The 27,768-nt window shown below is 39.8% G+C and overlaps 1 protein-coding gene across 2 annotated transcripts in view; it reads right to left on the bottom strand.

The window, feature by feature from the left end:
• The window catches only part of WASF2 (WAS protein family member 2), a 58,166-nt gene that overhangs the window by 8,386 nt on the left and 22,012 nt on the right, over positions 1-27,768 (bottom strand). The window contains exons 1-6 of one of the 2 annotated variants that reach the window (XM_025041358.1): positions 26,538-26,605; positions 10,925-11,097; positions 5,078-5,212; positions 4,403-4,556; positions 2,177-2,294; positions 1,014-1,144 (exon numbers count right to left, since the gene is read on the bottom strand). In XM_025041358.1, the coding sequence (XP_024897126.1) occupies positions 1,014-1,144; positions 2,177-2,294; positions 4,403-4,556; positions 5,078-5,212; positions 10,925-11,054 (668 nt within the window). In that variant the 5' untranslated portion in view covers positions 11,055-11,097; positions 26,538-26,605. Of the gene's footprint in view, positions 1-1,013; positions 1,145-2,176; positions 2,295-4,402; positions 4,557-5,077; positions 5,213-10,924; positions 11,098-26,537; positions 26,606-27,768 lie in introns of those variants that run through there. The other variant, XM_006924363.3, reaches the window with a different exon arrangement.

Genomic DNA, 27,768 nt, shown 5'->3' with positions numbered 1-27,768 from the left:
AAAATGGCCCTTTTACTGAGATGAAGGTAATGGAGGTACCCTCAGGGCTGATTTCCCTGTGGAGAGAAAAGTTCGTTTTCTTTCTCGCCATCTTCATCACTCTTTAAAACAAATCTCTTAATCCAGGAAGAACAGTGTCAGAAGTGTCAAGATTTTTAAAAGTCAAGATTTTCATGGTAGAGTTATTTCTAAAACTCAACTCTTTCCTTTTATCATTCCTAGACTCCCGGTATGGGCTGGCATGGTTCTCTGTCAGCCAGGATGCAATGAATTTAGGGGAAAAACCAGGGCGACATTCATGCCTAGCAGTCGTGGTGACTTGGCTTTGAATGTCACATAGGCTGGACACCAGGAGAAGCATCAAATCAAGCTTTAAAACAATCCTCCCCCACCTTCCCTTTAAACCTCTAGTGGGATTTGGTATTGGGAAATGGGGTCAGACTGACATCTACTATTTTTCAGTGGAGATATATAGCCTCAATACTGGCTAAGTGACCTTTCCCACACTGTCTCTGAGGTCTGCTTTCAGTCCCTTGGCCAGCCTCTCTCCTGAGACGGGCAAAAACTGACTGAAAAGTTGCTCTGGTGATGCGCTCAATTCTCTGCCTCGCCCTCCCCACTCCTGTGAGATGCCCAGCTCTTAGGCACAACCTTCAAATCGAAGCTCTGGAGGTGAAGGGCTCCCAAGACCACTCTTCTTCCTTTTGCAATCTTTCCTTTGAGGCCTTGACACGTACCAGTGTCTGTCAGAGTAAGGGCGCTGGAAGCCATGGGCGTTCTTTTCCAGAACACTTTGGTCACCTCTTTTAAACTGCTGAGTCTTGATTTATTTAGCAAGTTTTAATCACCATATGCTGCACTTTTAAGTAGCTGATTAACAGTAGTATTGATCTAAGTCATACAACTAGACTTCAGGGGCTGTTAAAGGTGTCACACCAGAGCTGTCAGACTGTTGCCCCCGAGTCCCCAGCCCCTTCAAGGAATGATACTCAGAGTATAAAAGCACCACCTACCCAGAAGGTCCCAGCTTTTCTTTGGATTCCACAAATTCTTGTCCCATCTTCATTTTCTCCCATTCTTCCTTACGTGTCTTGATTTTACGTGGGTTTACATTCCCTCGATTTGGATTATCTTTCTTTTCTTTCTATAATGAAAAGAAAAAGAAAATTCTTTGTAAAACGTTTTCCAAAGTTCTTCATCAAAATTCCATCCACCTTCACGGATGCACACCCGAGAGAGGAACTGCTTAGACAACGTACAGTAACTACAGCATTTATAGAATTACTGAGTTTGGAGTGACCTAGAGGTCTCCTAATCCAAACCATAATTCTGGACTCGAACACATTTGCTCAATTCTACATTCAAATATCTCTAGGAATTAGAAACCTACTACCTCTTTGGGTAACTCATTCATGTTTTTGAGTAGCTCTAATGGTTAGAAAGTTAGTAAAAGCTATTTGTTATTTGCTCTGCCATAAAGGTCAGTCAAGAGATACTTGAAATAATGACAGCTGTAGATATCTGGGGTAGATATAAGGACATAGTTAATAAAGAAAACAAAACAACTAATGAAAAATTCTTCAGCTTATACAGCTGTACTAGCCCCTGGTGCTCTCTTGGGACTCCTGGCAGCCATGCTAATGGGATTGTGAAGTTGCAACTGGTAGGTCCCATGCTTACACACATCACTGGGAGTCTAAGGAAGGAGGAACATCTCCCAAAACTAGGCCTATGCCCTCGCCTCCACCCCACTCCACCAGTAGTGAAGGTGTTAAATTGCTCCTGTTGCAAATCAAACACTGTAGAAGCTAGTGCTGATCTCTGAGAAATGAGCTGCAAAACTGGCAGGAAAGGGACTAGCTTAGCTCAAGTGTCCAGCAGAGTCAGGTGCAAATTGCAAGAGAAAGAAATGGTGAATAGAAAAGTCAATTTCTAAAACTCAGCCTGAATATACTCAATTGTTAATAGCGCTGGGGGGAACACACACATTTTTGGTGTGATTTCTACTTTCATCTTGGTTGTGCTTGGACTGGACACATTTTTTTTAGGAGTTTCACCTGGCATCCAAGCAAGCAGCCACTCGGAATGATTACTTCACATAAGACTGGCTTCCTTTTTATCCCCCCTCCACAATCGTGCTTACTGATGTGTAGAACAGAGGCCCCTTTCCCCTCACCCTATGCTTTCTCTTCTCTTTCATGATATCCTTGGTGTCCTGCAGCATCTGCTCCTTCCAAAGATCAAAGAAGTATGAAGGGTCTGTGTAGAATTTGAGTGCCTCTTTCCCATCGTCCCTGGGATAGAAATGAAGACAAGTAGCTGTCAGTAGATACATGAGCTCCTAACCAAATCCAATATTCCAAATACCTACCATTTAGCAGTTTTTACACTCAGGAATCAAGAAGTCATTCAAATTGATTGCGTATTTCCTGTCCCATACCAGTATTCCAATGCCCCTTAAATGCCACCTCTTCTATTTAGCTGGCTTTTTAAGAACTTTAGCTTTACTTTCAATTCCTGGTAGAGAAATGTGCATGGTCAGGGCAAAGAATGGGCTATACCATCAGGGATCCTGATTATTTCTAATGGTCTACATGGCCACAGACATCTCCCTGAGGATATCCTGATATTCTGGCATATCAGAGGGGGTTTCTGCCACTGGTTCCCTTTCTCTGCATCAATTCTCCTGGACTCTCTAGGAAGCATTAGTGCTTCCCACCTACCTGAAACCTATGCACACCTGTATATATGTATACATAAATACACATGAATGTATATATTGTGCAGCTGTTAATCCTCTATACAAACAAATAACCACAGCACTCCACTTTTCTTGCTTCCTTCTAGAATAGCTTAGCATCTGCCCACTTCCGCAACCACAAGGGGGCCCCACTGAGAAGACAGCCAGATGTTTTATGACCCATGATTTAATTACCATCTCTTAGTGGCTGTGACAGGGTACAGAGTGAGTTACTGAGTGTCAATGTAAGAGTTATCTGCCAGACTCAATGATCCTGGTTGGAATCCTGCACTTTGGTATACGTCTCTCTCACTTTCCAGAAAGTATGTGTTTAGGGGGTGTACATCTATTTTAACACCGTTCTAAACTAAAAAGAATTGGAAAGGCAACTCTATTTCCTGGTTACTAATCCTATCACAACACACAGAAAGCATTTCTAAATCAAACACTAATGATTTTTATATTAAATCTTGTTTTAAGTTAGCTGTACCTCCACTCATTTCTGTTAGGCCAAATTCAGAACACTGAGAGGAGAATGTTAAAAAGGAAAATACCATTATCTAAAGAAGAAACTTGTCTTAATATGTTTACCCTATCCTACCGCACAAACCCTATACCATATTCTGTTCAATATTATCAGGCGTGTACTCCCTTCTGCCCCACAACTCTTCTGCCTAAATCCAACTAAATGATAGAGGCTGCAGTCAAATCTCTGTCCTGCTATGCTAGCTAGCCCCTTTGAAAGCCAAGGGACAAACATAATTTCACACAGTAATAACATAGGATAGATGCCATGTACTTTCTCGATATCTGTGTGAGAAGCTTCCAGGCTCCCTGGATCAGGCTGGTGTCCCTGAATTTCACATACACACAAATTCTACTTTGCAGTATACCCATGTCTCACAGAACATATCTGCCTCTAGCTATCTGTAATTACTTTTTACCTGTTCCAAAGATATTTGTGATGCAAGCAAGATAAATATTCACTTTCTGGCCCTGCTCAGTGGTTATTTGCAGGATGATAACACTACTAGCCCACTACAGGGGAAGGGCTTGAAGTTGTCTATAAGGCTACCTTCTTTTTCAAGTCCAGCTATAGCAGTGTAGGTCCTGTTTCAGAGGGGAATGTTGAAAGGATGTTTAAAACAAAGTGAACGATACTCATTTGGAAAAATGCCAGTTACTCCTTAAGCTTTAGAAAGACCCCCAGGGCCCAGAGCAGCCAGTCCACAAGGCTGGCCCCACTAACACGCCCAAACATCTGGTAATCTCGTGGTTTCCAAGTAAGTGGGAGCCTTGCTAGAATGTTGCCCCTGGGATGCATGCTATAGGACTGCCTTGTAACAAAGTCCTTTTGGTTCTACAATAACTAAATTCCTTGGATGGAATCCAAGATGGACCTGGCTTATACCAAATTAAACTCTGTAGCATGCAATGCTATAGCAAACTTTCAATATATATTACATTTACTATGAATTTCAGAAAGCAAACAATAAAAGGTGACAACTGTTTATGTGGTAAATGTTAGCTTCTGCTGCCACAAGCAACTCTAGGGTAGGTAGTAAGCTTTCAGATACAATTCTCTAACATAAACAATATCTTTAAATAAAGACAATCTAATATTGTTAACCACAGGCCAAAAAAAGGATCTGGCCAGATTACCTGTATGGGGTAAGATTGTTGAGAGGTGGAGGAGTATCACAAGTGTTGTATGTTTCTAAGACAGGTACCGGGAGAGAGTTTCTGTCAAAAAGCTTCTGGTCTTGAATGGTAGAGCTTCTGAAGGCCTTTCGGGTGTTGATTCCTTGTAGTGACACTGAGAGAAGATGGAAGGCATTAGAAAATGGACGACAGGCTATTTGAGCAAACACTGAGTCACACCAGTCGGAGAGGCCTCAGCTGCTACATTTCTTGGCTGCGGCTGTCTGCAGCCAGGTTTTTTTCCTTCTCCCCCTCTGGGGAAGCCCCACAAGGCTGTCAGCAGCCCAGCCATTTCACGACTGAACAAAATGAGGCAACACAAAGGTTTACTATGTGGCCAGATCTACCAGGCCTCTCCTTAGGAGGAATGAATCTTCCAAGTACTTTTATGGTAGCAAAATAAGACTGGGGGAAGGGGACTTTGAGAAAGAGGGAATTGGGGGAATGGGAGAGAGGGAGTGTGTGGGAGTGTGGTAGAGCTAAAAAGGTTTCTCTACACCACCCAGGCTTGTGTCATTTCAAAGCAGAACTCCATAGGTCTGTGATTTCTCCCCTCACTTTTTTTTATAACTCAGAAAAAAAACTCTTAAGAAACTGCTCAGCAGAGCCTGCAAATGCTGAGCTCAGCTCCCTTACCTTCTTCTTCCTTGGGATCCAGCTGAGTGACTTTAACTTGTAGGCGGTCGACCCTCTCAGCAAGGGAGCTTACCCGAGAGGCAAAGGTATTTGCCTGAATAAAGAGCTCTCCAAAAATGTCCTCTGCATATTTACCTGAAAGAGCAAAGAAACCAAGTCACTAGTGCATAAAAGTGACATAAATGGTCAGAAAAACTGGCTGCTAAAGATCATACTCCCCACCTCCCAAACAACACCCTCCCAAGATGGTTTGGGTTATATGTAGATGCTTGCTTTTGGACATAGAGACATACCCTCCAAGCTTGGGCATTCCGCATATGTTCTATAACAGTCTTCTTGGCGAACTCTAAACAATCACAAAACTCAAAGGAGGCTGAATAAAATCAAAAAGGTGTAATACAAAAAAATGAATCCTGGAAGGGTAGACAATATGTCTACACATTTGCCTATAGCCCTCAGCTCCTTGCTACTCTATAAAAGCACCTTGTAAAATGGTTCTGGAAAACAGATTGGAAGTTAGAAGGACCTTCTAGGTGTCTACAATTAACGTAAAAAATAAGAAATTACATCCTCAATGGAGCCTCAAAAGTACATTGAACCACCATGATGAGTTGTAGTATCTTCGAGGAGCCTTGAACTTATCAGCAACTCACAGCAGAGACTTATAACTTCTTCTAAGGGGTGAAAAGGTTATTTTATGTTTTATAACTTACAACTTTGAAAGTCTTTGCTCTAGGTTATAATCCTTCAAATCTACATCTCAGGGAACAAATAAAAAGCTGAAACTTTCAAGCCCTCCCTGAAAAACAGCATACCAGTGGTTCCTTTCCACAATGTCTTGTTTTTTAGAAAAAGAAAAGAGTTTCATAGACTTCAATACTTTCAACCCTGGAATGCAAGGAGAATTTGCAGCCAAAGAAACATAACAGCAATTTGATGCTACCTCCATATTGTCATTCCAAGCCACAAAGCACATTCTTGCTATGAATGAAAAGTGGTGCATACAAGCAAATATACCATATGAGTTTCTTATTTGCGAGGTGAAGGCTGGCATAAGTGACTGTGCTCAACTAAAAGATGATTTCTTTGAGAACTATTTAAAGTAGGCTCTGATTTTTAACTTTAAACTTCATTTATGCTTAGTCTACACTTGAGGGGGAAAAATTAGTCTAAAAGGCCAGAACTGCACCTTCAGGTTGAACTGTAGCTCACCTTCCTAGCGTAACCTGGAGAGTAAGGACAAGACCAATCAACTGCATATTTTGAATTGCTGGTAAATTTAGTCAATAAGGAGTTTCTAATCAAGGAAAGGAGCAAGTCTTTGCATACTGAATGGTTTTGGGATCTAAACAGCTATGGGAAGCTCCTGGGCTCAAAGGACTGAAATTGGCTAACGAGCTGCATTTCTATCCTGCAGGTTGACAATCCTATCTGATCCCTGCCCATAATATGGCTAAGTTCCTATTAAAAAACATAATGTATCATGCTCGTCCAGGTAATGGAAAATTACAAGTAGAAGGCTAAAGCTGAGAAACATGCGATATTATGTGTGGAAAATAAACCAGGCTCGAAAACCATCCAGCAGGAGGAAAAGAAAACCCCAACTTAACTTACCTTCAGGTCACCAAGAGAGTACCCACGATTTCCCGCTCCTCAGTGAAGGGAGCAGTGATAATGGGAGTGGAGGCTTAAGTGTGGCACAATGGTTTTCAAGATAAAATCTTACAAAGAACCCCAACACATAAAAATGGTAACACTGAGAATGGTATCTGAAGGAGTGAGGTAGTGTGAAAGCTTCCCCACTGTCATATCACGTCAGGCCCTATGCATACTTAAAACTACAAGATGATACAGAGAAGAAGCAGTGGACTTCAAATCAGAGAATATGGATTTAAGTCTCACTTCTTCCTATTTATACCTGTGTACTCTTCAGCTATCTCTTAGCCTTAGTTTCTCCATCTGTAAAACAGGGATAACTATATCTACCTAAGTTGTCACAGGATTAAATGAGCTAAAAATGTAAGCTGTTACAATGAGCTTCTTCCTTATACTGCTCAACCACAACAGATGATTTAAGAGTGTGAATATCTAAATATCTTAAATTGTATGCTTAGAGGAAATTTTAAATATAAGTCCAGTCAGTAATTTGATAGTCTCTATTCTTCAAGCACTAAAAATTACTCCAACCTCTAAAAACAGAAGTGTGATACTTATACAGGAGAACACCAAAATGCCTTGTTCAGAGTTAAATTTCACTCATTCAAGGCAGACTCACCATCACATCAGGACATTCATAAATAGATATCACATTTTGCAAAAGATTCCAGAAACAATCTTTTTTTTTTTTTTTTTTTCCCTTAGCAGTAGAACTCTTCAAACGAAATTTTATGTGGAAGTGGAACAGGTAAAACTGATTTTTTAAAAATGTGAAGCTACTCTTGTTGAAGTCTGAGTGGGAGTCTTGGAGTACCCCCACCTCCAATGGCATGGCCCCATCGCACTCAGTTAGAAAACCCAAGATCACAGCATGATTTCTTAATGACCGAAGTGGGGGTTCCACCCTCCTGGGTGGTCAAAAGTGCTGGCTGGCTGGTTGTACCTTTATTTCCTAAGATATGGCAACCTAATATGTGAAATACCAATCTCACTGCACTAAGGGAAAATAAGAATTCTGGATATGCTATGATGGAGCAATCCACGGCTGTGGAATTTTTAGTTTTGTGCTTTATCCATTCCATAATCAGACTTTCTCTACTAGACTGAGCATTTCTGGCTACAGTACAATACATGAGGCCAAGGTCATGTGCTTGAAGCACATGTGAACCCATTCCTGTGCGTCTCTCTGCTAAATGAAATCCTAGTATCTTTCAAGGACTGGTTCAAATGTAACCTCTTCTATGAAGCCTTCCTTGACCCTCCTTATCCCCACCTGTGCTCCCACTTCCCATAGAAAGTATTCCTTCCTTCCCTGCATTCACTGTGTACCAACAGCATGAAATGGTGGAGAGAATATAGGCATGAATCATTCAATAAACATTCACTGAGCTTCTACTGGGTGCCAGGTACTATACAAGACAGATAGTTCAAGGACAAACAACACATAATTTCTACCTTCAAATTACTTTTTAATATGAGATATAATTTTCAATATAATGTGGTTGGTAAGAATACAGGCATGTAGTAGGCACTCAGAGGAGCGCACTGATTCCACCTGGAGGAGGCGATCCCTGAGCTGGGCCTTAAAGATCAGCTACCAGGATGGCAAGGGGTCTCCAGGCAGGAGGAAGAGCCAGGGCACTACATGGAGGCATGAGAGTATGGTCTGTCTCAGAGGAACTACAAGTAGTTGATAATTCACTCTTTTTCCCTTCCTCCAACCCGCCCCCCCTGCCCCCCACTACCCTCTTTCCTTTTTTTATTTTAAAGGATTCTTTTAAAATGATTATAAAATGGGAGAAGATGGATTACAGAAAAGAAAGCTGGAAAGGAAGGCAGGTCGTGAAGGCCAAGCCCAGGAACTCAGATAATTTCATAGTGAGGAACAGGGGAGATACATAGTTTACATTTGTATTCTTAGTTTAAAAACACGTTTTATATTACAAACGTTAACACAGACTTAACTTTTAAAAATTCAAACAACTCAGAATTATAAAAGATTTTTAAAATGTGAGATTTGCATTTTGGGCAGACCACTTTGGCAGGGGTATAGATTTAAGATTTATAAGATTTTTACATTCATAGAATTAAGGGGATTGATCAGAAAAAGGGAGGTCAAAGGGAGGCTAGGGCAACAGTTAAGATGAGAGTCAACAAAGGTCTGAATGATGGCAGAGGCCGCAGAGACCTAGAATAGGGACTGAGATGAGATAGCAGAGACCTAGAATAGGGACTGAGATGAGGCAGCCTCAGGAAGTCTGACTTGCCTCACGCTGGTGGTGGTGTCTCTCTAGGCAGGTTACCTTGTTTTTCTGAGCCTTCATTTCTTCACCTGAAAAATGGGAATACTACCACCTACTCTCATAAGATTACTGAGAGGATTACAAGGTCCTATTAAAATCTGGCATAAACTAGGAAACCAACAAACATGAATGAGTTCGCTTCTCACCCTCTCCTCATTGTCCCTTTAAGAATTATTTATTCCTGTCTCCTCTGGTAGATTATGAACTCCTGGAAGGCAGAGACCATTTCTTATTATCACTGTATCCCCATAGCATCTGGCACATAAAACATGTTCAAAACATGTTTATAGGATGAATAAAGGGTCAGTTAGCCCCACAATGTAAGGAAATCTTGTTTCTGTAGGCAGAAGCTGACCTCGGCCTTCATCTCAGCTTCTTTAAGATAGGAGTGGTCTGATCACAGTGAAAGAGTGAGCAATGGCATCCATCAACACTCCCCTGGAAAAACACCTGAGAGAGAGCATAACTCCTGCTGAGTGAGAAAAAGAAGCATCATTAGCTAGATGTCCTTTGTCCTATGGAGAAGGAACCAGTCTATGATTGACTTCTACCCATTTGGCCTTCTTAGGGTGACAGAAGCAGAAATGATGCTTTTAAGAAGCAGTGAGGCTCTCTGCAGCCTTCATGTGGTTACTTGTCAGCCGCACTGCTGTTGCACTGCTGTCAATGTTCCTTTGTGTAAGACAGGCACTGGCAGGGTTTCATTTCTTCGTGACGCCCATCCAGGTTTCCCTAAGCCCTGGATTAACTGAGATGGTCTCTAAGCTAGGTGAAGGCTTAGGAATCTCAGAACCCATACATCATCTGGTCACAGAGCTCTGTTTCCTCAGGCCCCTATTTTAAAGGCAGCGTCTATTACTGTCTGGGGGAATGCAGGCTTTCTTGATATTCCACTGCCTTCACTAAGGGCAGTGATGCGGTAGAAGGGGTGTCTGAAATAATTCACACTAAGATGCCTTTGCTAAGGAAGATCACTAAAATGGCATTTTGACGGAGGTTCTTATGGGAGCTGGAGTGGCACTAGACAAATGCACAGCCTATCCAAGCATCTGCCCTTCCCATACCTCGGCTTCAAGCAAGCAAAGTCAGCTTGATTCAGAATGAAATCCAAACCACATGCATGTACCTCACCCAAAGCAGTCTCATTTATACTTGCCAATTAAAAAAAAAAATCCAGTTGAGCTGGCTTTCTCTCAGCTCCAAATCAGACTGGGCTTAACCCCCATCTTCATCCCAGAGAAGAATGGCTCCAGCTACAATTTGTGTCACCGTGTGCTCACGCAGCTCACAAAACTCCCAATACCCCAGAGACTGCAGAAGTAATTTGTACCCTGAACTTGGACCTGGGGGCTTGCAGCACAATTAAATGTGTACCAGGGCAGATAAGTCAGCCGGAATCTCTGAGTGCATGTTTGCTTTACTCCTCTTTGGAAATAAAAGGAGGGGTGTCGGGTAGATAAAGACTATTGGCACATTTGAGGCTTCAACAAAGTCAGGCTACATCGAACAGCTCGTGCAATTACAGGCACATTCCCCAAACCAAGATACTGCTCTGTGAACCTCCCACTTTACACACAGAGAATTCTGCTCTGTCATTCCATCTGCAGTTTCTGCTGCAGCCCTTCCTGCCACCCTTCCCACAGATTTCTTTTGAAGCAGGTGGAGGGAGAGGTGGGGGAACCTAGAGAATGGTGGTAGATGAAGAAAGGGCTGAAGGGAAGGATCTGTACTAAAAAGGAGCCTCTCTTTGGAGGGGGGGTGGGATGCATTTTCACATTACCTAGGGAAGGCAGATGGGGGAAAAATAGGAACACAGGAGGAGAAGGAAACTAAATAAAGAGCACCAACGACCCCTGAGGGCAAAGCACAGGCTCTCTGCGGCACTCACTCAGGCTGCCCAGCTGTCGGATGACATTTGCCAGGGTGATGTTGGTCATGCATTCCAGCTCGCTTCTAACGCTAGGCAACGTCTGACGGCACAGGTGCCTTGGCTCGATGTTCCTCGTTACTAACGGCATGGTGGACCTGCTTCAGGCAATGTTCTGAATGATGAAAAACAACCTAAAAAAGAAATAACAGGAAAGTATTACTCAACCACAAATTCCAGGCACACTAGGGCTCTGTGAGCCTTTTTTTTTCTTTTGACTTGCTCTGATCTAAAACAGCTTTAAAAAATCTTCTCTCCCCCAATCTTTTTTTCTTTTTAAAGACTTCTCCTCTACCACCACCATGCCCCTCTCCCCGTTTTTTGAAAGGTTTGCTAATAGAAGGCATGCTGAATCAGTTGGGAAACTCTGAACCGTTGACTGCTAGCTGAGGTACACAGGCAGCATAAAAACCTAAAAATCTCAAAATGACAACTATGCTCCAACCAATAAGAGTCTCCAGAGGCAAGGAGGCATGGTCAGAAAACAGCCCATTCAGCAGATCCTAGATAGTGCAGATCCAAGATGGTGCAGATCCTATCCTTGGTACAGATTCTGTGCATAACCAGGACAGATCAGATTCTAGACAGTCAATTACAAGAATCAAAAAAGAGCTGTCATCTGTTAATCTCCACAAAGAAATTAAGTTGCCAATAGTGATTCCATTGATCTACATCAGGACATAACTTATCCAGTTCTTCCCTGATGGAGGGCTGTTAATGTACAACTAAATACTAGTTGCCAGTATCTATTAACACTACTAAAGTTTAGTAAATTGACAGAATGAAAGAATATCAAGGAAAATTTTACATGTTCAATATGTAAAACATGATGCAGAGCAAACTGAGCTTGCTATAAGATTCCCTAGTCCTTTCTCTTCTACCCAACAGCTCCCTTTCTCCCATCTGGTTCAACACACCTGGGCCAAAAGGCTCTTGAGACAGCAGGAAGTGTCTGGAGCAGATCAGGAAACCTTCCAGTTACTGTTTCTTATCCGCGGCTGAGCCTTTCCTAGGAAATCCCCCAGCACTTCAGGTTCATGCTGAGCTATTGTTTTAGAGTTAGATTACCAAATTCCTAGCTTTACAAGGATAGGAACAGATTTTAGTCTCAACAAAATGGATATGACGACTGCCAAGGCACATTGGGTTGTGGTCCTATATCCCCATCTTATGAAACTAAAGATATCTAAAACCAATCTAAGGATTTTCATGCTAAGGAAAATGGCAAATTCACTTCAAATAAAAAGGTGAAACTTAAAGGAAACATACCCAAGTCCCCAATATTGCAAACTCCTCTTAAACAACAAAAGAAGCAAAACAGGTTTACTTACATCAAATCTTAAAACACCAGCTCATCACCAAAAAAAAAAGTTGATTGTAAATACAAAATGCTTAAATCAAGCTAAATATCATAGATCTTAAAAGTGAACCAACATATTGTCCAACCAAAAGTTTAAAAAAAAAAAAAAAGCCCTTCGGGCTCAAAGGGGGAGTACAACCCTTTGGAACAGACTGCTCCTTGTTATGGACATTCTGATCTGCTAAGAGTAAAAATAAAACAGGAAGCCAGCAGCTTGGGGAACAAGATTTCCTGTCACCAACAGCAACAGCCCAAGAACCAAGAGAATCAGCTGTTTGCTCATAACTTTGAACCTCCCTTTAATAGTCACTGTGTGGCAGCTGTGCCTATCTTTGGGGTGCAGAGGTGTTTCCTGAATATTTGTCTACTGTCAAAGGAAATAATTTTCATTCCATTCCTCTAAGTTCCCCTTTGACTCAACAGGTTTTCTAATCCAAACTCTGGACTTTCCCTTCCAGTATAACTCTTCTCTTACTTAAGGTGAAGGGTACCAGATACTAAGATGCAATCTTTAGGAACTCATGCTGAAGAGAGTTTAGAACAGGAAAGGAGCCAGGGGGTTACAAAGAAAAGAACTTCACAGGGCTCTGTACACCATCATCTGGACACCCGTATTTCAAGCTTTCTGGAAGAACCAGAAATTCAAACGTGGGGTCAGAGTGGTTCCCTCCATTAGCAATACTTTCAGTCTTGTTCCAACTTCTCAGAGAGCTAATGGAGCTGCATCTCATTGAAATTCTGTGTTGAATGTGGCTACTGACAAGTTATTCCAGAAGTTCTCCCTGGACACCTAATGAAAACAGGATTCCAGATGGCTAGGTAAATGTCAGACTGGGGATGTAGTGGTGGCGGGGTGGGCAACTTCTAACACCTTGATACTTTGGCATTTATACCTTCCCAAGTGGGGTTTACCAAATTTTCAATAGAAAGATGCCTTCCTCTTGCCAAAAAGGTACCTCCTATAACCAGCTAAAGAGTACTCAAGAAATGAAAACATCAATAATCATCAAGACAATTAGAAATGCATATCTGCTACTTAAAAAAATGGTCATTTAATATGTTTCAGAGCCAACAAAGAGAGACATGAGTCTCTGTTATATGGAATTACCCATATCACTGCTCATTTTTGTTTTGGATAATCTAGGTTACATTTTGCATAAGAAATATGGAATTATGCATTATCTGAACCACAATAATAACTTCACCAAGACAAAAAAATCCTATGTTCTGGTGAAGATAAACTTAGAAATGGGCCAAGACTTCTAAGTTCTTGACACTCTCAGCTCAGCTTCAAGTTGTGGAGTCGAGACATTGGGTTAGTACACTGACTCTAGCTGTGTGATATTGGGCAATTTTCCTAGAGAAATTAAATAATATAACATATATAAAATGTCCACTACAGGGCTAAAAAAAAAAAGGTAGTTATTTGTAGTTTCACAGATCCTAGTCAAATCTTTCAGCAAAAACAATTTTATTTATTGACAAATATTTTAAAACGCTTTTAACCCTGCTCTTATTATGCAGTAGAATGCAATAGTCACATATATTTAAAGATGAAACCTCAGACTTCAATGAAATTTGGTGGGGTTTTTTTCCTGCAGGTTGCTCCCAGTCATGCTTCTGGACCCACTAAAGAACATACATTGCTCCCTCCTGCACTCTTCCACACTGGGTTCCTCATCTGAATCACAGAACAAACAAAATGATTACAGTGACTATATTCTCATTTCTAAAGACTGTAGATAACTAGCACCATTCCAGATGCTTTGGAGAAAAGTTAATACATTACAGTAGATGTCTAATGACATCAGGGTTTAATTTCACTCATGGAAATCCAGTTGAGAAAGACTCCTTTATCATCAGTAGTCATTTAGTGGAAAATTTGTGGAGCACTGGGTGTTGACTTACCACTGAATTAAGGAAGTGACAGGGTCAAATTTGCATTTTAGACAAATCATTCTAACAGATACAAAGAAGTTATATTTGGGCAAAAGAAGGCTGGAGGTAAGATCAGTGGGGAAACTCTTCACAGGCTAAAAAGGAGACAATGGAAATGGAGAGGGCCATCACAGCTAGCAAATATGAACTGAGACACCACAGACAGGTTAACAGGGGTGAGTCCTGATATCTATAAAACTCCTGATAGTCTGTATAGTTATACTCACAAAGTTATAAAATGTATGTTTCTTTATTTAAAACATCATGGAAAGAGCTAAATGCTAGTGCCAGTCACCGAAATGAAGAGAAAGTGAAGAAAGTAGTGGTTCTTAGCTGAGAAAAGTTTTGAATATCCGTAAGAGTGGAATGCCTTGTTTTTACAGAATCAAAGGAAGGGTTTTTGTTTGTTTGTTTGTTTTTGTTTGTTTGTTTCAGTTATACTTTACTTTGATTAAGGAAAGTATATGCTATACTGATATTTGCTAATTTGGAGATCTGAAAAGGTCTTACCTTGGGGGATGTTACATACGAAAAGAATTAAGTTAGAATCATTGAAAAGATAAAAGTTACGGGGAAGTAGATTTCAATTTAGTTAGTTCCTTTTAATTAGAGCTGTCTTATATTAGAATAGGTTCTCCTTAGAATTTATGGGTTCCCCAGTACCATCCGCTGGATGACCAGCTATCAGACATGTTGGGGTGGGGCAGAGGGGCATTCCTAGACTGTTAAAAAAAGATGATGTTGGGAGGTCAGATTGGATGACCTAAATCAAAGATAATATAATTCTCGCTCTGGGCTTCAGTTTCCTCATCTGCAAAATAAAGGGATTAAGCTAGATGATATTTAAGCAGCTCTAAAATTCCTAGATTTGCTTTTACCTAAACTGCCATAACCTCCTCACCTGTGCAACATGTTTCCACTTGCTTTGTGAACACATGGCCATAAGCAGGTATAGAGACTAGATAGGGGTGAATCATGGTCATGAATCAAGCCCTTCTGTAGGTGTAGATTCATTAAGTTACCAGAACATGCAGGATCCAGAATGGTCCAAAGGACATTCCACACACAGCCCTGAGGTTAAGTTATTTACACCCTGGGAGGCTCCCAGACTGATCTGGGAGTTGGCTACCCAAAAAATTAGCTTTGGACCACTTCCAGACATCCAGCCAGACTCAGCAGCAACCACCATCTTTACCCTTGGCTATTTTCAGCCTAAGGGACTTGAGAATGAGTCCGAGGACAAATAAAAGACTGCAGGTATCCCTTCCTAGCCATGGCCCAGCTGGATACTGACTACTCTAGACTATCAGTACCATAATGGGATTCATGCTTTGAACTGACAACTGGATGAGGTGCTGTTTAAGGTCCCTTCAAACAGTAAGATTCTGGAAGTCTCTATATTTTAAGTTACCATGGACTACTTATATACCACATTTGGTCAATGTAAAGTCAAAAGAAGACTCTGACATCCACTCTACACTTTGAACTCTCACAACTCTGATCCCAACAGCTTGGGGCAGGAGTAGGGTGAGGTGAGAGGTAGGGATTGGGAGGGTAAAAGGTAATAAAGGAAGGCTACATGTGAGAGGAGGATGCACTCATTTGTATTCCACTATGAATTCCTGTTATTATCAGGACAGAAGACAGATGACTGCTCATTCTGGCAATGATGTTTACTATTAGCTGTTTATTATAAACAAACAACACTTCATTTAGAGTCAAGGTCACTGATAACACCTACAGATTTCTACGGTCACATCCAAAGGCAAGTATATCTGAGCTATAGCAATAACCATAACAACAGAAATGCTTCTCAAGGCAGTTCCTCTTTGAAACATACCCCCAAAATGCTGATCAGCAGTAGCAGGGGATGAGAACACGTGGGGATGTTGTATGTGTGGCAATTAGGACTTCTGCTTTCACTTCAGCATTTCCCACTATTCTATAGTTAACAGCATTTTGGATGGGGCATATGAGAAGAGCTTTACTTTGTAAAAGTTTCCTCTTTCAAGAGATAAATTTCTTTATGTTAAAGAATACGCATTCCAAGGGGGTTTAACAATTTCAATTGAAAAGTCAAATAATCATTTGACTTCAAAATGACAGACAACACACAAGCTTACTGTAATCTAAATTTGTCTACTAAAACGTTTAAAGTAGTATGAATTTACTTGCAGATAGCCATCCTCACTACCAAGCAACAACCACAGGAGGAATGCCTCATTATAGACTGAAGCACCCACCTACTTCCTGTTGAAATACAGGGTGGGGCTGAACCTACAAATATAACCAGACTCTCTCCAAACACAAGGTATTACTGACAAATCAGTTTAAGTCACCAGAGTAATGTCCAAAAGAGCTAGTAAGACAGAAATGGAACTCTTAAGGTGGACAGAGAAAGTATCTGACTGGAAATTATGATGTAAAACCAGGAGAAATTTCCAATTTCATAAAGGAATGATACGAGCTATGGACCCACAGTCAATAAGTATAAGTAAGACTCCTTCTTGTCTGATTTGGTTTTGGGAAAGTAGCCCAGGAAAAATGACTTCAACACGCCAATATCTTATTCCTTGAGCACACTGTATATCTATCAAGGACCATCCACACCTGGTAATCTGCAACTTTCTATTATCTTTCAGGGGCAATACCACCTTTTGTTCTTACCTTTATTACTCCTCAGGCTCTAATCACAGCTTTGCTCTTAAATCTAAAATTGGGGGATCACTTTTCCCTTCAAAACTGGTTTCTTCTAGTATCAACTATTCCATTGAAAATTGTCTCTTAAATGGCCAAAATTAGACTTTCTTTTTGGTAGGATCCATCTGGTTTTCCAAAAGAAAATACATTTTAACTGTGAGTCTGAAACCTGGATTCTAGTCCTTAGTCTAATAATGACTGGCAACTGGGGGAAAAATTTCAATTCATCCTTTTAGTTCAGCTGTGAGCTGCACTAAAAAAATGCTTAAGAGATGCTATATGAAACTGAGATTTTATCTGAAAAGTATTCTGAACTCCAAAGAAAAGATTTATTCAAAAATATTTCTTGTATCTCTATCTTGGCCCAAGTTCTCTGTTATGGATCCACTTAAATTACAGAGGGTCTACAATGTTATCATTGATGACTTTCAGTCACAGACACAAAGTTCATTTTACTTTCCCAGCTTAATGCCAATTTCCAGCAATAACCAATTCATCAAAATGGAACGGTTTGAAATATTCCAAACTATCCACCTTAATGGCCTTACTTTTACCCTGATTGAACAAATATAAATTATGAATGATTTTACTCAGAAATGGAGAAATCGTACCCCTAACATTTGTGAGGTACCAGGTTTTTTTTTTCAGCTATAATTATCAGTTGAGCATTATATTCACAGAGAAGTTTAACATGAAAAACAACTAAGCTGCTCTGAAAAACAAATACCAACACACAAAAGTATCAAACCTTAACAAATCAGTTCACAAGATTACTAGAACTATGTCAATAACTCATTATACTGTAGTAATAATGAATCCCAATAAGGTAGCCTTCATTTTTAAGAGCTTCCTTTCTTATTTATAGCCAATGAAAGAGAAGAATGATCTCTAGTTGGTGGTGCTCAAAAATATGAGATAAGAAGATAGGTACAAAATTCATTCCTCTCCAAGTATCTGGGCTTGAGTATCTGGGAGGAGGCCAAACCTGGGTATGTGCTACATATGGGAAACACACAGTTGGTTTTTATGGAACAGTGTCTAACCCCACTTTACTACCTTACTCAGAGATGGAGAGGATGGGGCTAGGCTGTAACCTTTCTTTCTTGGTTCCTGCAAGTAGCAGTGAGTACTGCACTAGGTTAAGCTCCCTGTAGACAAGGCACCCACCAGTGAATTAGAAACAGAGGCAGGTTTGCAAATGAGGGAGGAAGGAGATAACAGAGCTGAATAGCACATGTCAGGCACCAAGTAAGTCTCATTTCATCCTGCCAGCTGTCTAACCATTCATTTTAATCTCTATGATGCCTCACTTCATATTTCAAGCTTCTTTGCAGTAACTGCTCCCTCTCTGGGATGGAAAGGCCAAAAAAGAAACTGACTTCATATAACTGAGAAGGGCAAGGGAAAAAGGGGTTGAAGAGCAACAACAAAAAAGGAAATTCAGCAAAATGTTTTGCTGACAGTTCAGGGCAATATACAAAACACACTGTGTGGTCATGGAGCAGGCAGAAGCAGAGTCCTGGATGTGACCGTTCATACACCAACTTAAGTGAGGAGAGAGACCCAGCAATCACAACTACATCTGAACACCAGGGAGTAGAATTATGGAGCAAACTGACATGCAATTCCATATCAACTGTTCTATTCTGCCAGCTGTAACAAGAATTCATTCCTGAAAAAGTGTCACACACTCATCTGTCACTAACGGCCAAGCCGCCAGCAACTGACTAAGAGTCAGCAGCTAAGGGCAGCTGTACATCTACTTCCTCTCACAGAGTCTATTCACTACTCCATAAGGATTTATTTTAAAGGTCCTTAAGCAAAGGAGAAAGTAAGTACCCATTCTTTTCTTGCTACCCTCAGTTTATGAGACAGTTACCAAGGCCCTCATAACCAAATAAGCAGTGACGTAGAGCAGCAAGAACATGACACTAAGAGAGAGGCGTGCATTTCAACTCACTACTGCCAAATTTTAGCTTTGGGACCTTGGCAAGCAGTCAAATCTCTTTGTTTCCAAATCTGTTAAACTAGTATAATGATTCCTAGTTCATAAAGTTGTGAAGAAAAATTAAATAATGCATGTATAAAATATTTAATATAGTTCCTGGCACAGAATAGATTATTGCAGTAGTAGTAGTCTTGGTGGTGGTGGTAGTTGTGTTAGTACCAATTCTACATCTATCTAGCATTTAACTATATGGGCCAGGCACTGTTCTAAATGTTTTATATGTGGTTCTCTTAACCATTAAACAACACTATTAATAAGCTTCAGGTTATATTAATGGTTAACTACTAATTATAGTACTCTTATCAATCAATGAATATTTATCAAGTAGACACTAGAAGACACAAAGATGTATAAAATCCCTTCCTTGACTCCAGGAGTTTACAATTTAATTGAGGAGACAGATAAAACCAAAGTAACAATATAGCAAATAAACAGAAGTCCAGTTATCAAATGAATGATTACATCATTGATGACAATAGAAAGGATAAAAAGATCACTGTAAACTGAAGGGACTAAACAGATTTCCTGGAATAAAGAGCTGGACTGGGCAGGATTTGGATATAAAGAATAAAGAGGAGAAGGTTTTCCAGAAGCCCTGAACTCTACCACTAAGAATTTATGGAAAAGTCACAATTCTAATGAGTTTTTACTGTATTTCATCAAGTCTAAGATATCATTGTTGTTAAGATGCATCATGATTTAAGAGATGTTAAAATATGGGGAAAATATACATCTCAAAATTAATGAAATATGTTTTTCTGTAATGAGACAGCAAATAAGATGATCTTCAAAAGTTCTCCCCAACCCTAAAATACTGATTCTATAACTAAGACAAGAGAACATTCAAATTTTATCAATCAACACCACAGTAAAAACAAAAATAATAATAAGAGAGCCTGAAAACACACTCCATTACTTATTTGCAAGGCTAAAATACCTACCCCTTACTAGTATGTTTATGTTTTCCTTTACAGTTATAACAGCTGCTTCAATATCCTTGCCTGCTAATTCCATCATCTCTGTCATTTCTAAGTGTTTCTACTAACTGATTTTTCTCCTAGTTATGGGCCATATTTTCCTGGCCAGTCAGTAACCTTTGATCGGATGTTGGACATTGTGATTTTACGGTGTTGAGTATCTAGCATTGTTGTCTTCTTTTCAAGAGTGTTAAGCTTTGTTCTAATAGGCAGTTAAGTTACTTTTAGTTCAGTTTGGTATCTCTGAGGGGTGTTTAAAAGCTTTGTTAGGGTAGGTCTAGAGTAATCTTTACTCTATGACTAGTTTAACCCCAGTACAAAGATGTGACCCTTCTGAGAGCTCTACTGGACACTCTCAGTGAGCAACACGGGCTCTCCACTCTGGCTGGCAGGAACCCAAATACCTCCCTGCTCTGGGAACTAGTTAGCTCATAGCTTTTTTAGAGTTTGACCCAAGGCATGTGTATGGTCAGCAAAGATTCAAAGGGACCCTGAGGAGATTCCTGGAGCAGTTTTTCTGCATAGCTCTCTCCTTACCAGAACTCTACCCCACAGCTTCCAGATGCCTCAGCCTCTTCTAAACTACATCTCTATCTCTTCAGTTCAGCAAGACCAATGTGCTTGTTTGAGATCCCCGACCCTGCTCCACAGTTAGAACATACATTTAGACAGAAAGCCAGGGTAATCACGGGGCTCTCCTTTATTTCCCTTCTACAAGGGATAGTAGCACCGTGCTTCTTATTTAAGTCAGGATTGGTTTCCACTCTGGTTTTGCAAGGCCCCCAATCATAAAGAGGTACTGTAAAATTCGTAAGGTCAGATTAATTTCAATTTATCTTTAATAAGTGTATATCATGAATACTTTTAGAAGGAATAATAGCAAAAAGTAAATGTCCTGAAGTCAAAAAAGCACAGCGAATAAAAGGGACATCAGAACCATAAGCATATAACATATCTCAATAATTTTTTTGAATGATCACAATTGAGAACAATGAAAGAAAATTTCTTTTTTTTTTTTAAGTTAATATTCATATAAGTGCTTACCGCATTTAAAGATCAATATAGCTTGATGAACCTAGAGGCATGTTCAGTCAAGGGAATCAAGGATTCCCTGAGCCACTAGTTACATGACTTTAGGCTGGTTAATTTCTGAGCTTCATCTGTAAAATGGGGAAAATCAAACTTACCTCTTAGGATGGTTCTAAGAATAAAATAACATATATAAGCCTTCTACAGGGGTGTCTAGCACCCAGTAGGTACTCAGTAACTGACAGCTCTCATTATTACTAATTCAAAGGAATGCTGAGTTTGTTTGGACTCACCTCCTAGTGGTAATGAAATAATCTAAGGAGAGAAGGTCAAATTAAACACCATTGAGCATTACACAAAAGGCTCTCCTAATTGGCCCTCTTTTCTTTGGTCTCAGTGGAGGCTTAGTAGTAGGTGGGCCTCTTACCTTCTGAGACAGGCTCTACAGGAGTGTGGAGACAAATGCTGAGAAAGAAATGAATGGCCTCTGCTTATATTATGCCAATTTTAAGGATTAAGACAAAAGGGTGTCAGTCTTCCAAATCATAGTCAAGAGTCAATTCAGTATTTTCACTTTAGGTACTTTGAAAGCAAAATAGTCTCAAAGGGATTATTATCTAGACTGTGGCATTTCTTTTTTAAAAAAATCCTTTCATCATAAAGGCCCAAGGCAAATGTCACCACTTCTAAGAAGCCTTCCTTGACTCTTCTACAGAATCTGAAGTCATTTCTACCCCAAAAGTTCCAAAGAGGTATGCTGAACCTTTTTTTAATGACAGTCACTACATTTTATTTTGTAGCACAGGTTTTTGGAGTGTAAAACTCTTTGAGTACAGAAATGAAAAACAAAATACCTTTAAACCTAACAAGTAGTAGTCACAACAGCTGCTATCTGGAGCCAAGGGTGGGATTCTTAAAACTTCTTTGTGGGAGCATCTGAGATCTTGCTTCCAGGAACATGTTGTCAGTTTGGCTCAAATAAACTCTTATAAAAATTCAAAAACAAAACCAAAACCAAAAACAAAAACAAAAAACCCACCTTATTTGTATCCTATAGTACCGGTCTGTGGCCTATTAGAAACAGGCCACACAGCAGGAGGTGAGTGATGGGGGAGCCAGCAAGCTTCAGCTGTATTTGCAGCAGCTCCCCAGCCACCTCAGCTCCATCTCAGATCATCGGACATTAGATTCTCATAGGAGCAATGGTCCCTGGTGACCGCTGTCCTATAGTGTCTGCTCAATAAACATTTGTTGAATTTCTAGAACCTGCCAAGTATTTATTCATGCTTTCTTGAATATTTCTAATCCTCATTTAAAGTGTCTGCAATGTAAGTAGTGGCATTCTGACTTTATAGATGAGAAAACTAAAACAAAGATTGGTTCTGTAACTTTATCAAAGTCACGCAGGCAGCTTTTAAACCCAGGTCCATCTGTGTCCAAAGTTCATGCTCTTTCCATGACACCGCACTGACTCTTCATAAAACACTCAAACCAAGAAAAGTTAAACAAATATACCCGTATTTCTCATTTTCATATACAAGTGCCACTAAACTCCAGACCAGTTTCTTCCCCCTTGAAAAAGACTGCAGGCTAACACAAGCAAGCCTTCCTGACATATTTACCTTAGAACTGAAATGGTGTTAATGAGGATAACACACTGTTTTCTTCCCCTCTACACCCAATTTTAGCCAGCTGCTCGGGGGCTTCACATCTTTCACTTTAAACAACATAAACACCGGCTCATTTAAAGTGCCAGCCTCAGATAACATGCTCAGATGCTACCGCTTTTCAAACAAACTCCTGTTTTTAAACAGCTAGGCATTTGGGGTTCCATCACTTCTGATGGGTTACTTTTATCTACAGGGTCCCTGAGAATCACTTTAAGTTTTATTCTCTATGCACTGTTCAGCCATCAAATCTTGTCATTGGGGATTTTTTTAAGAAGCTAACCTTTCATCTTCATTTACAATGAACCAAAACATATTCCTATGGGTAATTCCTAAACTGTATATTTTAAAAAATAATATTCTTCTGACCATTCTTCTAAAAAGCACAGTTGTTTTTCCTTTTAAGCCCAACAAAGATAATTATATCAGAAGTGAGTTCCCCCCAACTCTTTCTGTATATGGGGAATACTGGAAAGATAAGTCTTTTTAAATTATTAAATGTAAATAGCTCATTAAATATAATCCAATTACTTTAATTGTAAAAAGAAGTAATTATAATATGTACATGTATTCTTTCCTAGTAGATTTAATATCTTAAATTAATCTTTTCAGCATTATTTTAAATTAACCTTTGACATTAGAAAAATGCAAGAAACTGATGTTTCTTTTTAAATATATATATACAGCTGTACTCTATGGATCTTTGTTGTGATTTCACTCACAAACAATTTTAGTGGGAACAGCCTCACTCCCACAGAGAGGGGTAATTAAATACCACCTGCCCTAACTGAACTGGTATTTCTTGTCTGCCATAAATCATGTTAAAGGGTGATTTAAATTCTAACGCCTTCATGGGACAAAAAGCCCAGAGATGAATTCTGTGGCATTCCAATCATCACAAAAACTTTACTAAGACAATTCCAAGCCAAAATATGTTAGAAGCGTGTCTTTGGTACAGTAGCCTACATTTCCCATTACCTAATTTTCATTCTGTTACCACCAATCATAGCTCCCTGAGACCACCCCCAAGCATTCTTCTTGCTCTCTGGTCTCTAGCCCCTCAAGTTTGCTTTTACAACATTTTTCCTCAGCATCCATCTATCTGATTCTTTGGTTTTTACTCTTTCTTGGTGACTAAGGATAAATAATTGCATAGCTAAATCTCTATGAACTGCTTTGAAAATGAGCTCTACCACAGTCTGTGCATTGAAGAACTTCTATTAATACGGAGGGAAAAGGCTTATACAGATGAGGAATCAGGAAGACTGAGCTTTGTTTTTCTACCTCCTAAGAAAATCTAACAATGAGTGTTATGAATATATACTTAGAAAAATTAAAATTTTCTTTATTTAACACAGAACTTTTCTCAAACTTTAGAAATAGCAAGAACTGTATGAATATATACACTGTATAAGTTAACAACTGGGGCAATGTTTGTATAGCATTTTCTCTCTAAAGTAAAAAAAAAGTTCTATTTAAAGTACTAAGAAGCATCATGTGTTTTCAGCAACTCTCAAGGATTTCACTGAAATAGATTTTCCTGTTCAGACCCTGTATTAATGAGCCAAAGGTGCAGCTCTGTCTCACTGATACCATTTCCCAAAACAAATTAATGAAACGGAGGAGGCTGACTGTGACTAACTCCTTTGGTCAATCAGACTGTAGTCATACTGAAGCATTTCCCAACTTCATAAGGCTGCCTTCTGCTGTCATCCAGGCTAACTATGGAAAGCTATTTTATGATCCGAAAGGATAGTGACATGGGTCACTGTGGCTTCCCTCATCCTGAACACTGTAATGGATTCTGAACAGTTACCAAAGGTTAGCAGAAGAAATGGAGCCTAATATCTAATGAAGGACAGTGTCATTAAAAGACAACAAGAAGTAATTTCATAGGTAAAAGGTGCACCAGCAGGTAAAACTAAGACCCTTTCAAGATTTAAACGATTCAAGTCTCATCTCAATAAAGTGGTATTTTTGTACAAAATATATCTTATTAGGCCAGCCCTTGAAAGTTAAAAAGGTGTCTTTAAATGCCTGCTGACCTAAAATTGCCATGTTCCATGCTTCAAAGGGGTTGATTTTCTGGAGAAGGACAATAAGATACCAAATTCTGTTCAATGGAGATAGAATACTAGTTGGTGAACCTATTCTGCACCTGTGGAAGCAAAAGAATGACTGGCTCACACACCCAAGGAGGATGGTATTTATGTGGGCTCTCCCTATGACCTCTTTGGCAGCAAATGTAAGAAGTCCTTTTTTGAGGCTAAGGGGCGGGTCCAGGACATTCAACTACCCATTCAAGCAGGGTTACGATTCCCCTCCTCCATAATTAAGTTCCCTTTCCTACTCTCCATGCATGCATGAATTGCAGTGACATTGACATGGGGGCCTGACATTAGTCTTTGAAGGTCATTTAAATCCTCCTCCTTCCAAGCTGCCTTAAAAGCTATGCATCATCCACTCCACAATGCCTGAATGTAGGGTTTGACTAGATGGAACTCAAAGTGGAGTCACTTAGAGCATAAAAAGAAAAAGGGCTCCAAATTCAGGTATCATAAAAGAAACAAATCAAATAAATAAAACATGATAAAACTCAACTGCTCAAGAGACAAAAGTAAGAGAAACACTAAACAGCTAACATTGGATGGATGAAAACACTTCTACTTGATAACCCCTTTTATTTAGGAAAGCAGAAAAAGTCATTCACAACATGGTCCCTTTATATGACTCTAGTCTCATCTATCGCATCGTCATACATACATACATAGACTTGCCTGAAATCCTACGGACCTTCCCATAGGAACCCACTGCATCATGTTCTCTCTTGCCTCCATACTTTTGCTCAAGTCTGACCATCCACCACAAGCCCCAGCAACTTCTAATGTCTTCCAAGACAGAGTTCAAGTAAAATATCTCTTGACATGCTTTGCACCAGAGGTTGGTTCCTCCTCCCCTGCACACTCTTTAAACTTTTATAACACCCTATGCCTGTCTAGCCCACCACACTGTATTAGAATGATTTTCTTACTTGCTCTCCCACTAGACTGTGACTTCTTTGAGGGTGGTGACCTCTAATCTCAGTGGCTACCACCATGCTAGGCACAGAGAGAATGCTCAATAAATTATCTATCAAATGAATGAAGGCACAGTTAGTGAATGCCTCTTGTGTTTTGGCCCTTACGAAGGTGAGGACAAGGACAGTATCTGGACTTCCAGTCTTACAGTGCTGCTTCCTGAGGAAAGAGAATCTAATCTGAAGATCCAAAGTTCAACCTCTATTTTAGAATTAAAATTCCTAATAGCTCACCAGATCACAAGACACGATCTACACATATTCTCCAAGCCCTAGGAAATGATCAGGGGTCTAGTCTGATACAGGAAAAAGTGAGACATCAAAAATTAAACCCCGACCAATATGAGTTATCTGCCACCTCCCTTTTCTTCATGCACCTTGAAGCACTTACTTCCTAATGTAAAGGGAGAAAAATCATAGTTATCAGTGAAAAAAGATAAATTTCCAAAAAGGCTAAGGAAGGTCAGAATAGGGTAAGTCATCAAAATCAGCACGTAACTAAAGCTTGAAAGAAACCCAGGCTGTCATTAAAATCACCAGGCAGTCGGCTAAAATGTTAATAAGCCTCTGAACCTTTCCTTTCCCTCCCAAATCAGCTTTCTGATTCCCTCCCTCAATAGTTTTTCCCCACCCACCAGCCTGCCTGCCTTTCTCTTTCACTTTCTTTTCCTTCTTTCCTGAATTTATAAATATGAATAGAGCTGGTGAGAATCTGGCAAATGACAACTTCAAATTATATATGGGATCTTATAAAGTGATAGCCAATATTTGTTCATCCGTTCGTTCGTTCATTCATTCATTCATTCATTCGTTATGTACCTGGCACTGTGCAACACGCTGGAGATATAATTCAACACTGCCCCTGTCCCCACGAAGCTCAAATGCTACTGAAAAAGACAAAGCAGACAATAACACTCTATGATAAGTGTGACCACAATGTTAGGTTCAAGGTGTTATAGAGGTATCCAGCTCAGGCTAGAGGCAGAGGGGGTCAGTTAAGGATAGGTATCTTAAAGGACAAAAAAGGTTAAGAGAAATTTCAGGTGGAGGGAGCAGTGTCTGCAGAGGCAAACGGTGTTCCAAGAACAGTAAATAGCTTGGTGTGGCTGAAGTGCAGGAAGTCATGAGTGATGACGCTAATAAGGCAGACAGAAGCCAAGGCACAGAGTGCCTTGTATGCCGCACTATAGCACTTGGAGTGTGCTGAAGGCTATTGGGAACTATTTAAGATTGAGGCCAGAGAATAACATGACGGATTTGCATTTTGAAAGCTCTCTCTGGCAGCAGTGTGGAGAAGGTACTACATGAAGGGATGAAAGACTGAGGTAGTAATCCAAGTTGAAGCACTTCTAATTGATCCACAGAATCTACATAATGGGGTGGGGGCTGCAACATAAAATAGTAGAACGTGCTTTATACTGACTTTGAGACCAGGCTGTCATTGATACACTTTCTCTCTTGAACAATTAAATTACTTAATCTCTCTGGGCCTCAGTTTTTACATTCCAAAAAACATGTTCATGTATGAAAGCAGAGCTAGGGAAACACTAGATCAAGTATCATCAACCTTTTCTTAATGTTTTAAAATTTATAGATATAAAATTTTTAAAGTATATATAAAGTATAAAGAATCAAGTAAATACCAGTGTAGCTAGCACCAATTTAAGAATCTCATTAACTTTAACGTCCCCTTACGTCTCTCTCCGAACCTATCTCCTTCCCTTTTCACCCTGAGATAATACTATCCTGAAATATGTTTACCATTTCCTTATTATTCTTTATAGTTTTATTACATTTGTATCTCTAAATACTATATTGTTTAGTTACATGGTTCTAAACTTTATATGAATCTAATCATAATGTATATTTTTCTGCAACTTTTCACTCTACAATTTTTTGAGATTCATTCATGTTACTATAGCTGCAATTTAATCATTCCCACTATTAGACAGTATTCTATTGTATGGTGGTACCGTTATTTATCCAATCTAAAGTCAATGGGTATTCGGATTTTTCCCAGCCTGGATTTTTTGTTTTTGCTATCTCTAAC

The sequence above is a fragment of the Pteropus alecto genome, unplaced genomic scaffold, assembly GCF_000325575.1.
Source record: "Pteropus alecto unplaced genomic scaffold, ASM32557v1 scaffold39, whole genome shotgun sequence".
NCBI classification, from domain to species: Eukaryota; Metazoa; Chordata; class Mammalia; order Chiroptera; family Pteropodidae; genus Pteropus; species Pteropus alecto.
The sequence above is the reverse complement of the archived record's forward strand: the minus strand, read 5'-3'. Positions and strand labels throughout refer to the sequence as shown.